This window comes from Diplotaxodon limnothrissa, linkage group LG7, assembly GCF_057381915.1.
Source record: "Diplotaxodon limnothrissa isolate DT_005_m linkage group LG7, D_limnothrissa_male_GT1.1, whole genome shotgun sequence".
Taxonomy (NCBI): Eukaryota; Metazoa; Chordata; class Actinopteri; order Cichliformes; family Cichlidae; genus Diplotaxodon; species Diplotaxodon limnothrissa.
In genome coordinates this window covers 3138189-3151771 of record NC_140602.1, presented here as the reverse complement: position 1 = coordinate 3151771, position 13583 = coordinate 3138189, and the positions used below count along the sequence as shown (strand labels likewise).

General features: G+C 40.9%; 1 protein-coding gene across 1 annotated transcript in view; it reads left to right on the top strand.

The window, feature by feature from the left end:
* The first annotated feature begins 7790 nt into the window (after positions 1–7790).
* Positions 7791–13583, top strand: part of fgd4a (FYVE, RhoGEF and PH domain containing 4a) — a 53779-nt gene continuing 47986 nt past the window's right edge. The window contains exon 1 of the mRNA XM_085359005.1: positions 7791–8082. Within this exon, the coding sequence (XP_085215131.1) occupies positions 8007–8082 (76 nt within the window). The 5' untranslated portion in view covers positions 7791–8006. The remainder of the gene's footprint in view (positions 8083–13583) is intronic.

Below are 13583 nucleotides of genomic sequence, written 5' to 3'. Positions count from 1 at the left end.
TTAAAATCTGTGTTTTTCTCAACACATGACAAAATAGTGAACTTAGAAAATATACACAAATTGTAAAATTGCACCTCTTTAAAAATGCAGCTCAATTAAACCTAGCTCCAAGAATAATTTTCACCGACAGTTCTGAGATAAGCTGCATGTTATTCTTGGATGCGGTTGTAGGACCGGCTTTATTAAAATCGCATGACAAAAATATCATACACATTAAAAAAAACTGTATCACCAACGTAGCCTGGACAACATTTGCTAGTTAGATGAAGTCAGCTATCTCATCTTAGCATATTTATATGCATATTTATAATTATACGGTTCTTGGAGTGAGTGCACACACTCATGAAGTTTAGTAACTTACGGTCACTGCAACAAGCCCAGGTACAGTTTACCGACGGATGGGTGCAGGACCTTGAAATGCACCGTGTAGAACGAAAGACCATCGTACGTATCATAAGTTTACCAGTCTCACAAATCGTCTTCATAAATACACATTCGTTAACCGTTTATTAATAGGACCTTTGAGCTCAACGGTAATTAATTAGTAGTGGAAATAATTTCTGGTAGCATCACAGAAATGTAGCAGTGACAATAATACTGTATGCTGTAATCGTACTGGGCAATTAGTGATACAAAAAACCTGTTTTACCCTGTGAATAAAAGTATATGTTTTTGTCAATGTACCATAATAACAGAAGCGAAACACAATATTGTGTCAGGACAATTCACTATTTATGCACAATAAATAAAGGAGCATAGCGCCACAATTTCTGTTCAGCGCCAGACTTGCTTGTAACCTATATCACCAATTATGTTATGAAAATGACGCATTAACTACAACAGCAGACTGACCTTTGTGTAAATGCTTGGAGCAGACTAACCTGTGAGCTGGAGTGTTCTGGGACGTTATATTTGGTCTTTGAATGGCTGCAATCCAGTCGCGTCTTTGTTACTTCGGAAACATGGCTCGAACAATTTCTCTTCAACGACGTAATCCGATAACAACCGATCTCTTTACCCGTCGGCTTCCCGTGGCTGTCATGCGACCGGCTATTGCAGTTAATAATACAACAGCTTCTTGACATTTTTGTGTTTCTTTTTATCGCTGTGTGACTGAGTTCAATTGAAAGCCTGCGTGCGCTAGTACCTCTTGCCACGAGTTCCCAGAATCCTTTGCGGTTTTACCCGTGAATGACGTCACATTTTCAATCTCTATATAATATGCATGTTAAATTTTATATTTGGGGTGAAATATCAAGTCTTTTCAAGTAAACCGGTTCAAGTCCAATTCAAGTCCCAGGTCATTGGTGTAAAAGTCCAAGTCAAGTCACAAGTCTTAGAACATTTTTTCAAGTCAAGTCTAAAGTCATAAAATTAATGACTCGAGTCTGACTCGAGTCCAAGTCATGTGACTCGAGTCCACACCTCTGATATACACACACAACACTGCTCTGTTTTTTGTGTGTGAGGGAATAAAAACCGCACAAGTCGCTGTAAGGTGGTTTAAAAAAAAACAGGCTTCTGCTCCGCTGACTGGAGAGGCGGGTGCGGCTCGGGAAGCACCCAATCAAGGTGCCATTGGAGGGAACTCACTGAATCAAACCGAAAGTCTTTCACATAGGTTTTCTATATTTATGAATATTATTATTAGGTCTGTTTACCGAAATCCAGCGCGTCTTCAGTGCTGCTGACTGACCCGGGCAAACAGTTGTAAGTGGCGCTGCGAAGCTGGACGTGGTTGTGAACTTGCAGCGAGGAGGGGATCGCGTTGCTCAACATTTTCGTGGTTATTCTTGAAGATTGAAATTCCTGTCACTTAAGTATCCGAATGCTTGAGCGGTCAGAGTCTCGGGGGGAAATGGAGAGCTTTAACAGAGTGGCTTTTCGCAGGAAACCGAGAAGTCTGGACGCCACGCAGCGACGAGAAGCAGGTGAGGGTTTGTTTTTTAAATTGTAGGGAACATTTTGATGATTAGATGTAGGCTACAATCCCAAAGCCACTCTGAGAGATTCATTTCTCAACTATTATTTTTATTATTTATTTTGTGCGACTTTTTTATCCAACTTCTTAAATATTTAATATGTCTTCACAGGAACCACTAGAAACATTAAATACGCTTTCATGTGCAGGTACGAATGACTCAGATCGTACCTTATGACTTTTTTAGTTGTCACATAGCCGTGATGTGTTTTCCTCAGTCCGGTTGGGTAAGCGTGGAATGGCCAGGCCGTGACACTCGGCACACCTCCGTTACAGCCCCGTGTTTACACACCACTGCTGAAGTGCTGGCTGATCAGCAGGTATGAAGGGTTTAAAGGCAAGACCCAACCTGTTGTGTAACCATCTGCAGGCTGGAGGGCATGTTTTTTCTTTTTTTCTTCCAAATAACCACAGTGAACAAAAATTAGTAGGCAGTCATATGACACTGCCTGTACACACACCTCTCAGGTGTTCCTCAGAAGGTTTCTGTGCACTTTGTATCTCAGCTTAACATTTCAAATGCATTAAAAAAATCTTGGGATCTGTGACCAAACAAACTTCCAGATGACTCTTTGCAGAACCCCGACCTGGCACTTGTGACTGAAAGTTTGCCCGGCTCGCTAATCCAGTTTTACATTTGAAATTACTCTGAAAAAGGATCCAAATGATTATTACAATTATGACTGGGCAAGATCAGCTTAGACTTATCGCCTTATCTTGCAGTCCTACTGCATGCTTGTGCAAACATGCAGCTAAGAATACAGTACTCCTAGTTTGATGTGAACTTTGTTCAGTGATTATCACTACATGTATGAAGAGGGAAGGTGGCTTCAGATCATAAAATCTGCCTGTCAGTGGACCGCTCCTGTTACAAGTCCACACCTTTAAGGTGAGGAAGTGAGCTCAGTCCTAAAATACCCAAAAATATTACCAAGCATTGAATCACCTTGTGTTTGCAGTCACTTTTATACGTTTATAATCACTTCCCTTTGTATTGCACAATGTCGCCATATACCAAGTTGTCTATGCTTTATGTAAAACTGCTTTTATGATAATATGCCAAAGGATAATAACAAAATGCAGCACTGAATCTGAGAACTGAGCAACGCAGGCTGCTGATGTGGTTAATGTGAAGTCTTGGCTAATTTCTGGAAGAATTGATTTGATTTGTCATTTTCCATCAGAAGAGGCTTTAACATCTTACCATGAAAGCCAGCCGTCATTCTCACTGCCAGTTTATTAGCACCGAACAACAAATCTGTCATGCTGGTTCTGTCACAGTAAATTTAACCTGCACATGAACTGTGATCGCTCTCGGGAGTTAAAGCACTGAATCGAACTAATACGTATGACTTAATTGCCCCTGCTGCAGTTGTTTCTTCTGTTCAACTTGATCCAATATGACTCTTAATGATCCAGCATTTTTATTATGCCTGGCTGAGCCTGCATTTCTTTGACTGCGGTTATTTTCTGGCTTTCAGCAGAGACACGGTTTTAAACTTTTAATCATCTGTTACGCTCTACTTCCATTCACTCAGGCCAGACGATTCACTAGCTTTGGTATGAATGTGGATTCTAAGCCATTATTTTATTCTGAAGGACAGATGTTGCAGTCGTTTGTGTCAGTTTTGATCACGTCACTGGGGACAAAAGGTCAGGAAATAAACTATTAGGTCTGCAAGTTTGTTATCCTTTGAACCTGTAACACATTGTTACCATGTCAGCCCTTTTTTGTCGTGTCAGTGTAACGGAGTTGGATTGCACCATGTAAATATCTTTGGATACCATCATAACCTTCAGAATATATCTGTGTATGTGGGCCCATGTCTTAGAAATGTCTCACAATGATCTACACGCACAGTAAAATGAATTCAGTGAAGTCCAAATAGCTTCACAGCACGTCGGTTTATGCTGATGTGAACACAGCCGTATCAGTCTCCAACAAAGGGACTGTTTGTTTTTTGTGTGCTAAGATAGAAGCAGTGGGACTGTATGAATCAGCAGCTGTGTGGCCTGCTAGCCTGCTGTTGCCGGTATTGTTTTTGCTGCACTGATGGTCATTCATGCTGAGCTGAACTGTCTTACTGTCCTCCGCTGGCTTTAACTCTCTTCAGCAATGGTTCTCTTGTACAGTTGAGTTCACGGTGGCTCAACAGTGATTAGTTTTTTCTATGACATGCTTTGCTGAACCACATAAGTAAACACTGCTCATAAATCATATGTGTGGTTATGGAGAAGCATTGCTTCATGTGTGATTGCTATTTGAATGATGAAAGCGGCCAGTCGCAGCCCCCCACCACACCCACTTCTGTGGTTACACCATAGTTAAAATCTTGTAAATAAAATGTGATTAAAGAGTCTTAACGGCTTAGATTGGAGGAAAAATCCACATGTACCATGCAAGAGTCTGAAATAATGGCCTTTATTTCTTTATATTTAAACTAACAAGAAGCTGGACTTGCTTTCTGAAGGTCTTTCAAGGTTGTTGGGTTATTTTGTTGTTGTTTGTTTACTCATTTTCAGCCCCTTCCTCATACCTCACAAGTTTCAACGAGCTGATTCCTAAAGAGCTATTAAATGCAATCTTGACATGCTGTGCACTACATCCTTACAAATTTTAAGGAAACCTGACAATGGAGGACTAATTAAGAAATGTTAGCCCTAAAAAAAACTATGTACAGCAGATGAACACTATCTGAAAGTCACATTATTGACAAACTGGAAAACATCCAGCAAAGATCTGACACAGACCCTGAGATCCATCTGGCCCTTCAGTTGATCCATGTAGTGTTCGCTAAAGCCTCTTCAGAAATGCTCTCAGTGGATGATGGCTGTCAAGAAGCCATCATTAAATAATCAGAATCAGAAAGACTTTATTTATCCCCAAGGGGTAATTAAGATACAACAAAGCAGCATGACATTGAAGATAAGGACAAACAATAAGAGTGAGATAATAAATACACAGAATATACAGTATATACACAGTTATAAAATTACACAGTTTTAAAATTAAAGTGACTGAATAGGTGAATAAATAACTGCAAGTGACTAAAAGTGAATAAAGTGTCGGCAGTATAAAAGAGTGTCGAGTAGTTCTAGTTAATAAGCAAAACAAGGAGAAGATGAGGTATGCAACATCACACAATAGCTGGACCGAAGAGATAAAACCTCCATGAGCCCAAATTTGACATTTGTGGTTCAAATTGTCGTCGGTACAGTATGTATGCAAGAGGCCGGGAGAGATGTGAAACAGTGTCTACAGCTATCTGTAATACATGGTGGAGGCGCTGCCATGGTTTGAGGCTGCACTTCAGCCAAAATCAAAATAGACTAAATTATAAATGGCAGGAGCTTCGTGTTTAGCGCAACAATGAGCCTAAACACACTGCCAGTGCAGTAAAAGCATCTCGCATGGACCGGCCTCCCCAGAGCCCGGACCTCAACATTACTGAAGCAATGAGGAGTCATCTTGACAGAACAAAAGGTAGCCAACATCGAAAGAAGATCTTTGAATGTTCTTCAAGAACCCTGAAGAATTATTCCTGCAGACTACTTAAAGAAATGAGACAAAGGCTTGCACAGGTTCAGGCTGCATCGAAAGAATAAAGGTGATCATACCAAATACTGATTTTCAAGCTCGTTAGAATTGTACAAAAAGGTTTTTTGTCTTATTTATTGTATTTCCATGTATATTTTCATATGTTTTAATAAATCGCTTCACCTATTTCCTGTTTACAGTATAAGGAGTGAGGTGTGCCTGAGCTTTTGCACAGGACTGTATGTGTGCACGACTCCAAAAGTTACGATTTTTATAACAGCAGCTCAGATTATTAATTTATAAAATAATATTTTATTGAAAATGTAACTAATAGGTTTTTGTAATAACTAAAAAAATTAATTGTTTTTTGTTTTTGGAGTAGTTACGATACCTGCTAACAAGTAAGATCATTTCCTCAGGATAACGCAAAGAACTTAAATGTGGAAAACGTGAATTGCTATGAGATGACTACAAACTGTTGAATAAAAAGTATTATTCTGATTTCGGTGCAGGTGTCACAGTACATTTGTTTAGCTCCAAGCATAGTTTGGTGGCCTACTCAACACCTCACAGCTGATCTGTGATGTCAGACTTTCAGTTTGAGGATAAATATTTTAGAAACGTAATAAATGAATATCCACCCTCAAGCTGTCCTGAGGTCTGGGATCAAATGTTGAATTAATGTGTTTTTAAAAGTTCTTTTTAATTGGTTTCCATGGATACTTTTGTCTGGTATTTTTCCATTCACAAGTTCGTTATCGCTTTGTTCTTTGGAAAAAGTCACGAGAATCAGGAGGAATCTCATCAATTTATTGATTTTTTTTTTTTTTTTTTAATCACTTGACTTTCAGGACATCGTCTGAGATGTGTTTTTCCATTTGTTATATTCACTGGCATGTTAACATTGGCGTGAAAATGTTGTACAATAATATTTAACCACTTGCCAGGTGTGTATGTATTTTTGTTAATCTTTAACTTTATTAGACTGAGTAATGCGGTTGTTTCCTTATTGGAATTTCTTCCCAAAGTTTACACTGTCTGCTGGAAACGACCCAGACTATAGATGATTGCTCATTGAAGTCTGGAGGAGGGGTTTGGTTTACTCAGGGAATAATCACTGTGGGTGTGTAGTGCACTAAAATGGCTTTTGTGTCTGTGTGTTTGTGTAATGTCAGGATCTGCATACACAAACTGTCTCAAACAGATGGATTCACCGTAGAATTATTTTTGAGGTACTGGTGCAGTTCACAAACGCTCCAGTAGGAGGCATTAAACGCTTAGGAATGTTTACAAATGGTTGTCACTGCTCAGTGTGGCAGGGCCCTTTCAGAGAAATGTAGTCCTTTATAATGAAGCCTGTATCAGCTGCACTTTAGAGTGGCATGACACTGTGCAGCTGATCCCGCATCAATTAGAAGAGTAATCATCGTGTTCGGTGCTTTTGATTCTCTTTGCAAAACCAGGCGTACCTCCCATCTGAGCAGCTCTTGATTCTATTGTTCTTTACTTTTACACACTAGTGTTCAGTATTTGTTTTTTTTTAATTTCATAAACTCATCATAAAACACACCAGTTCTGTGAAAAATTTCATGGCTATTTTGAAACTTCTGTGTTTATATCTTCATCTGTATTCAAGGTCAGCTTGTCCTCTCAGGCGATTTTTAATTTATTGTAAATCTGTTGTTGTAATATATTTCTAAATGTTAATGAGTCTGAGATTCAGTTTGCCCAATCAATAGAAGCTTAAATAGCTGCCATGTTTCAGCCAGGACATTCTGTTTTTCTTTCCATGCGCCAACCAGAGCTTCCTGACTGCAGTGTGTGTGTGTGTGTGTGTGTGTGTGTGTGTGTGTGTGTGTGTGTGTGTGTGTCTTTTCCCGGTCCTGACAAGCATTGTTATAGCCTAAGAGGTCCTTCCCAGACCACTACAACACTGTTACCTTTAGTTTGAACTGAGAAAAGGAGGAATCAGCCTTGCTGTGTTGGCCTGCTAGACACCAAGGAACCAATGAGCTAAGGAGCCTTCCACTTTGAGGAAGTTTAACAAAGGATGATATTGTGAAAACGTACAGCCCGCCTTTTTGGTTCTCACCTTTGCGAAACTGAGGACATCCCTTCTGCAACAGGATTAAAATGTGTTTGTGGCTTGCTGATTCATCTTTTATCTTTCTCTGCAGGATCGTAGGGTAAAGCGCAGCATAGTGTGCACCCAGAGGTGTACTGGAAAGGTACACTTTTTTACACTTGGGAAGTGCAACATTAGTGTTTCTTTGTAACACTTTTCCTTTCCTAATCTTTTTATACACCTCACTTTTGGGCACGAGATGGACTTCCTGAGATCCTGTCTGAGACGCGATATATCCTCGGGTAAGGTGATTCTCACAGGCTGGACGACACAGTGAGGATGAATACTATCTTTAGCTGAATATATATGTTTAGAAGGACCATTTGGGTTATCATTTTAAAGTAAAAGACACTGGACGGATAATGAAACGACGACGCAAGTACTGGTTTTGGAGCCGGAAAGGTAAAAAGTCAAAGATGTGTCTGCTCTGCTGCTATGGTAAGATTTAGAGACCTGTCATTATGAATTACACAGCAATGAGTTAATGTTGTTGAAAAGGGAAGAGAGTTTTCTTGTTCATGCTTTTAAAAAGTCCTGTGTGAATCATTTTCTTACATGTGAAATGTCCTCGATGCTCTGTTGTCAGTGTTTAAATGGCATTTAGCAACTTTTAGTTTCCTAACTGTTAGAGAGGTCCCATTTCTAACATATCCGTCCTCCTGCTGTACTTCAAAGATCTTTGTTGTGCTGCAGCTCCCTCCGATCAAGTGTTTGCTTGTTCTTGCTTATCTTTAAAGAGCCTTGCCTTCTGCAGCACTGCTAATTGTGTTGGGTTTCGTTAGCAGTCTGCGTGAATGACTGGTAAATTCACACAGAGCGACTACTTGTCATGTACAGTGAGTGCTTTAAATGTTCTTGTTGATTTACTGCGTTGGCCTCCCTGCAGACCTGCCTGCAGCCTCAGAGAAACACAGCAGCATGTGAGGGGAGCTTTAAATCCACCACAGTGGAAAAAAACCAAAAGTTTTGTTCTCAGAGGCCTGGGAACTGGCTCCCACTCTTAAGACCCTCCAACCACTCTGACCTTTTGGCAACGTCCCTGATGAGCTTTTACAACTGTGTTCATGCAATACAGTGTATGCGTGCTGTAACATTGCAGCCCCTTAAATGCGCACCTTTCTTCGGCTCCTGTGTGTTGTTGAGGGGTTGAGTCACCCTCAGTTAAAAGCAGACCAGGAGAAGCGGTGTGAGACATTCTGCTCTCATTCACATTGGCAGGAAGGAAAAGGCTGGGAACACCAGCGAGCCCGGCTCCTTTCACCATGCTCATTGTTTTAATGTGGGAGAGAGTCTAAGAAGCAGTGGAGACCCAACTTATCAGCACTGCTACATGCACAGTTGGATTCATTCTCTATTTTTACTTTAGTGTTCAAAAGAGAGGTTTTAGTTCAGGGAACATTTGAGCATCTCTTAAAAAAAGGTTAATGGTGAATGTTTACTTTAAGTCAAATTAGCTTCTGTAAGCAGCATTAATCATACTAATGTGGGAACAAATGCCCAGTCTATCAGAAGATTCTCTTAATTTAATGTAGCCATGAAAACTTGAAAAATTATACCAGTAATGATAAATAAATTCTATTATCATGGCATGGAAATGGAATAGGAATGATATAGACATCCCCTCTCTTATTTTAGGGGTACGTAGCATCATGTTAAGAAATACTTACACCAAGTTCTACAAATAATAGTGAACAACAGTTACAGTCTGTTGTTTTTAAATGCTTACGTTCATGAAAGAATGCTCGATGTGTCGGGGTTGGCCTCGGGCATTTAATCCTGCTCACTGTGTTTTTGTTCAGCTCAAGGCCATGAAGTGTGTATGTGTGTGTGTGTGTGTGTGTGTGTGTAAGTGTGCGTGCGTGCGTGTGTGTGTGTGCGTGTGTGTGCGTGTGTGTGTGTAAGTGTGTAAGTGTGCGTGCGTGCGTGCGTGCGTGTGTGTGCGTGTGTGTGTGTGTAAGTGTGCGTGCGTGCGTGCGTGTGTGTGCGTGTGTGTGTGTGTGTGTGTGTGTGTGTGTAAGTGTGCGTGCGTGCGTGTGTGTGTGTGTGTGTGTGTAAGTGTGCGTGCGTGCGTGCGTGCGTGTGTGTGTGTGTGTAAGTGTGCGTGCGTGCGTGCGTGCGTGCGTGTGTGTGTGTGTGTGCGTGTGTGTGTGTGTGTGTGTAAGCGTGCGTGCGTGCGTGTGTGTGTGTGTGTAAGTGTGCGTGCGTGTGCGTGCGTGTGCGTGCGTGTGCGTGCGTGTGTGTGCGTGTGTGTGCGTGTGTGTGCGTGCGTGCGTGCGTGTGTGTGTGTGTGTGTGTGTGTGTAAGTGTGTGTGTAAGTGTGTGTACGTGCGTGTGTGTGTGTGTGTGTGCGTGCGTGTGTGTGTGTGTGTGTGTGTGTAAGTGTGTGTGTGTGTGTGTAAGTGTGTGTGCGTGTGTGTGTGTGTGTGTGTGAGTGTGAGGCATAATGACCAGCCCTTAATGGTCCGTGCGACCATTTGCGTGTGTGTGTTCCCAAGATGACACACTCTTTTAGTTTGTGCTGCAGTGCAGTTGTCGACATTTTCAAATTAAATTCTGAAATATTGTGTAATTAACACTTACGTCTTTGGAGACTTTACTGGTAGTTGGCGGCTGATTCGTCAATGTTACTTCCTTGTTTTTACGTCGTATTTAAAGAACTTAAACAAGAAAGTAAGTTCTGCGTAGACAAAGGGCAAGTGTCTGGTAGTCATGTGCAGATGATAATGATGAGCTAAATTTAGCACCATTGTTCGTTTCACTTGGTGAGAGTCTTGAGAGTGTTGTTGTTAACCTCTGCTAGGTGCTTCCTGGAAAACTACATGTTTTTTTCTTTCTTTTTTCCCTCCTTTATTGCAAACTCTTTCTTTACCTGTTGATCTCTCTGTTCACATTATTAGTTTGACACGACATGTATGGACATCTTCAGATTTACATACATTCATCTCAAGTTTTAAACTTTCAAACTTGTCGGTTTCATTTAAATCAGGGTGGGTGTTGGAAAAATCTTCAATCTGTTAATGCAATAGAGGACATTTAGATCTCAGGTATTTCATTTGCTGAAATGCAAATAAACAGGTGTTTCCATTTGAGTCTTTTTTTAAATCTATAAGTGGTTTAAAAGCTGAAACAATGGAATTTACAGTAAGATGATGTATTGGATGTTGTTTAAGCACGAAAACAGCTGTCAGGCAGGTGTGCAGTCTCGACTGTAACCACCAGAGGGCTTTCTGCCAACACGCATGTCAGCAGATGTTGGGCAGAAACGCCAAATCAGAAAGGTGTGGGTTTTTAGTATTTCGGATTTTAAGGTGCTAATCTCAAAATTTGTGAACTGCTGTTAAAAATGTCGAACATACATTTATGATTATGGCTCCAAATGAAATTTCACCCTCCCACACTGTCTGTCATCAGTCAGTATGGAGCACCTGATGAGCCTTGTCAGTTGAATTGTGATTGCCTTGTTAGAGTGTTAAATGGTGCAGAGGGGAACGTAGTAAATCCTGTTAGCCACAATGTGATTTACAAAGCATTTGCTGAATAGTAATTCAAACAGACACAGACGATCGGTGGGTATATATGACAGAATTTCACACAGCGCTCCTCATGTTTAACCTGTGCCTGTCTTTAAGCAAGATGATGTTTGGCTTGATAAACTGGCCTTTTATAAGATCAGCGAATGAGCGCGTTTACATGTATGCTATCACTGCTGCACTCACAAACATGAAAATAATGAGGCGTTTATCAGTGTTAAAGATCCCGTTGAACTCATTTTGTTATACAGCTTGGATTATAATGAGATTTCTTCTGCGTGTTTACTGTGTGGAAAGACGAGATGGATAACAAAAGCATTTTCTGTGCCGAGATCCTTTTCTCACTCCCGGTAAACTAATTGTTTAATCAATTTGATGTTTAGATAAACGCTACAGTCTGGCTGCGTTATTATCTCTTGCACAGCTTTGCTTTAGGGTCGTTGCTTCACAGTCTGCATCGATTTTCAGCTGGTTGTTGGGGTTTTTTGTAGGGGAAGATTGACAGCAGGGATGGCATGATTGTGGGAACCAATCCAGGGCAAGTTGTGAGGCGGGGGTGGATGCTGACCCGTTGCCTGTCCTCCTTTTGTGACAGATGTGCTCTACTGCTGTAGAGACAAGCTTTTGGTTTGTGTACCTTGTTTGTTGTGTATTTGAAGCTTTTGTTCTTGTGTGTGTGTCTCTGAATGTGCTCGTGTCTGCAGACCATACCCATCATTTATTATTGACCTTCAACAATGTGCATGGAGGAGGGGAGGGTTGAGTCAATGAAAACAGCGAGGGATCAAATATGTGCGTGTGCGTGTGTGTGTGTGCGTGTGTGTGTGCAAGAAAACAGGCGTGTTGGTAAGTGGTGCAGGTTTAATTAATGATGTGTGTGTGTGGTAGGCCCGCTTTGAGCTTATATGTGATGGGTAATGGCCTGGAGCTATGGTGCTCTCCTCCCCTCGCCTTTTCTCCCAGGCCAAAGAGAGAAGAGAGATGGATGCAGAGTAACAGAGAGGTATGGAAATGGCAAGAGCAGTGGGAACTGCCAGCTGCAGCCATGAGGAGGGAGGAAAAAGTGTGAAGTGTGTGTGTGTGACTGTGTCTATGTGTGATGAGTGGGAGGAAGGTAGTGAGGCATTAGACAGAAGAAAATGTATGCACATATATTCTCTTGTTACAAGGTAACAAAACATCACAAAACTGTTGAATTTACACAAATGTACATTTTAAAAGCCATCTGGATGATAAGATTCTACTCCCTTAAAATCTGTTTGAAATGAAGGCAGGTTTTTCATCTTTACACAACTGTCTGCTGAAAAGTGACTGCAGTGCTGATGGGTTGAATGTAAGCACTCGTATAATAGAACAGAAGAGCCCTTCACTGTCATTGTATATGTACAACAAAATTGTAGAGCCCAAATAGAGGGACAGAGTCTTAAAAGTCAGCTGAAGATATTATTTGTGTTATTATTTATAGTGATATTTTCTTTAATAAGAATACTTGAAATAAGCTGTGCAAAATATTTTTGACCTTACATTTTGTGTTGTATTATTTTTGGATTTAAATAGAAGAAAGGCTTCATTTGGGTACATTTAGAGTGTGTGTGTGTGTGTGTGTGTGTGTGTGTGTGTGTCTGTTTGACTCTGTGAGGCAGCTCAGAAGTGGTTCTTTAAGCTGTCATCCAGAGGGTGTGACAGCTGATTCATCTTTGGCTGTACAGCAGCGAGGGATGGCTTATCTACCACCAAGCAGAGTGTGCTTCACCTATTTGATTGCATTTCTTATACCTGCGGTGTCTCAGAGTTAGAGCATGTTGTTGCATTGATGTGACCTTCTCCGTGTGTGTGTGTGTGTGTGTGTGTTGTGTTCATCAACCCAACGTAAATAAGACCTGTGGATTTGTAGCTCGTCTTATAAGTGTGCATGTGTACCTACGTGACAGTAATTCCTGCACTCACGTCACACTGCAGGTTGTACAGTGAATACTTAACTAGGTCCATTATTCGGCATCTGAAAAACAAAACTTCTGAAAAGCATCACAAAAGAAACAACACACCCTCTTTCTGATAAAAATCAGTGAATATGCTATCTGGTGACAGCCCAAAAACCACGACAGAGCCTGAACCAGTACAACCAGTGTACAACGAGTACACTGTACAAACACCACCAGACTTATGGTGATCTTCTAAAGCTACACCATTAGTAAAAGTCTACATATGCAATACTGCTGAAACTAACAGCTCGTGCCGAGATAATGCAGCTGTGCTAGAGCACTTTCTTCTGTATCATTGTGATATAGACATTATGACAGTGGTTTTTGTTTTGGCCCAGTCTGAAACCACTGAAACGATTTGTACCGTATTTTCACGACCATAAGGCGCACTTAAAAGTCTTAGATTTTCTTCAAAAAGTACGGCGCG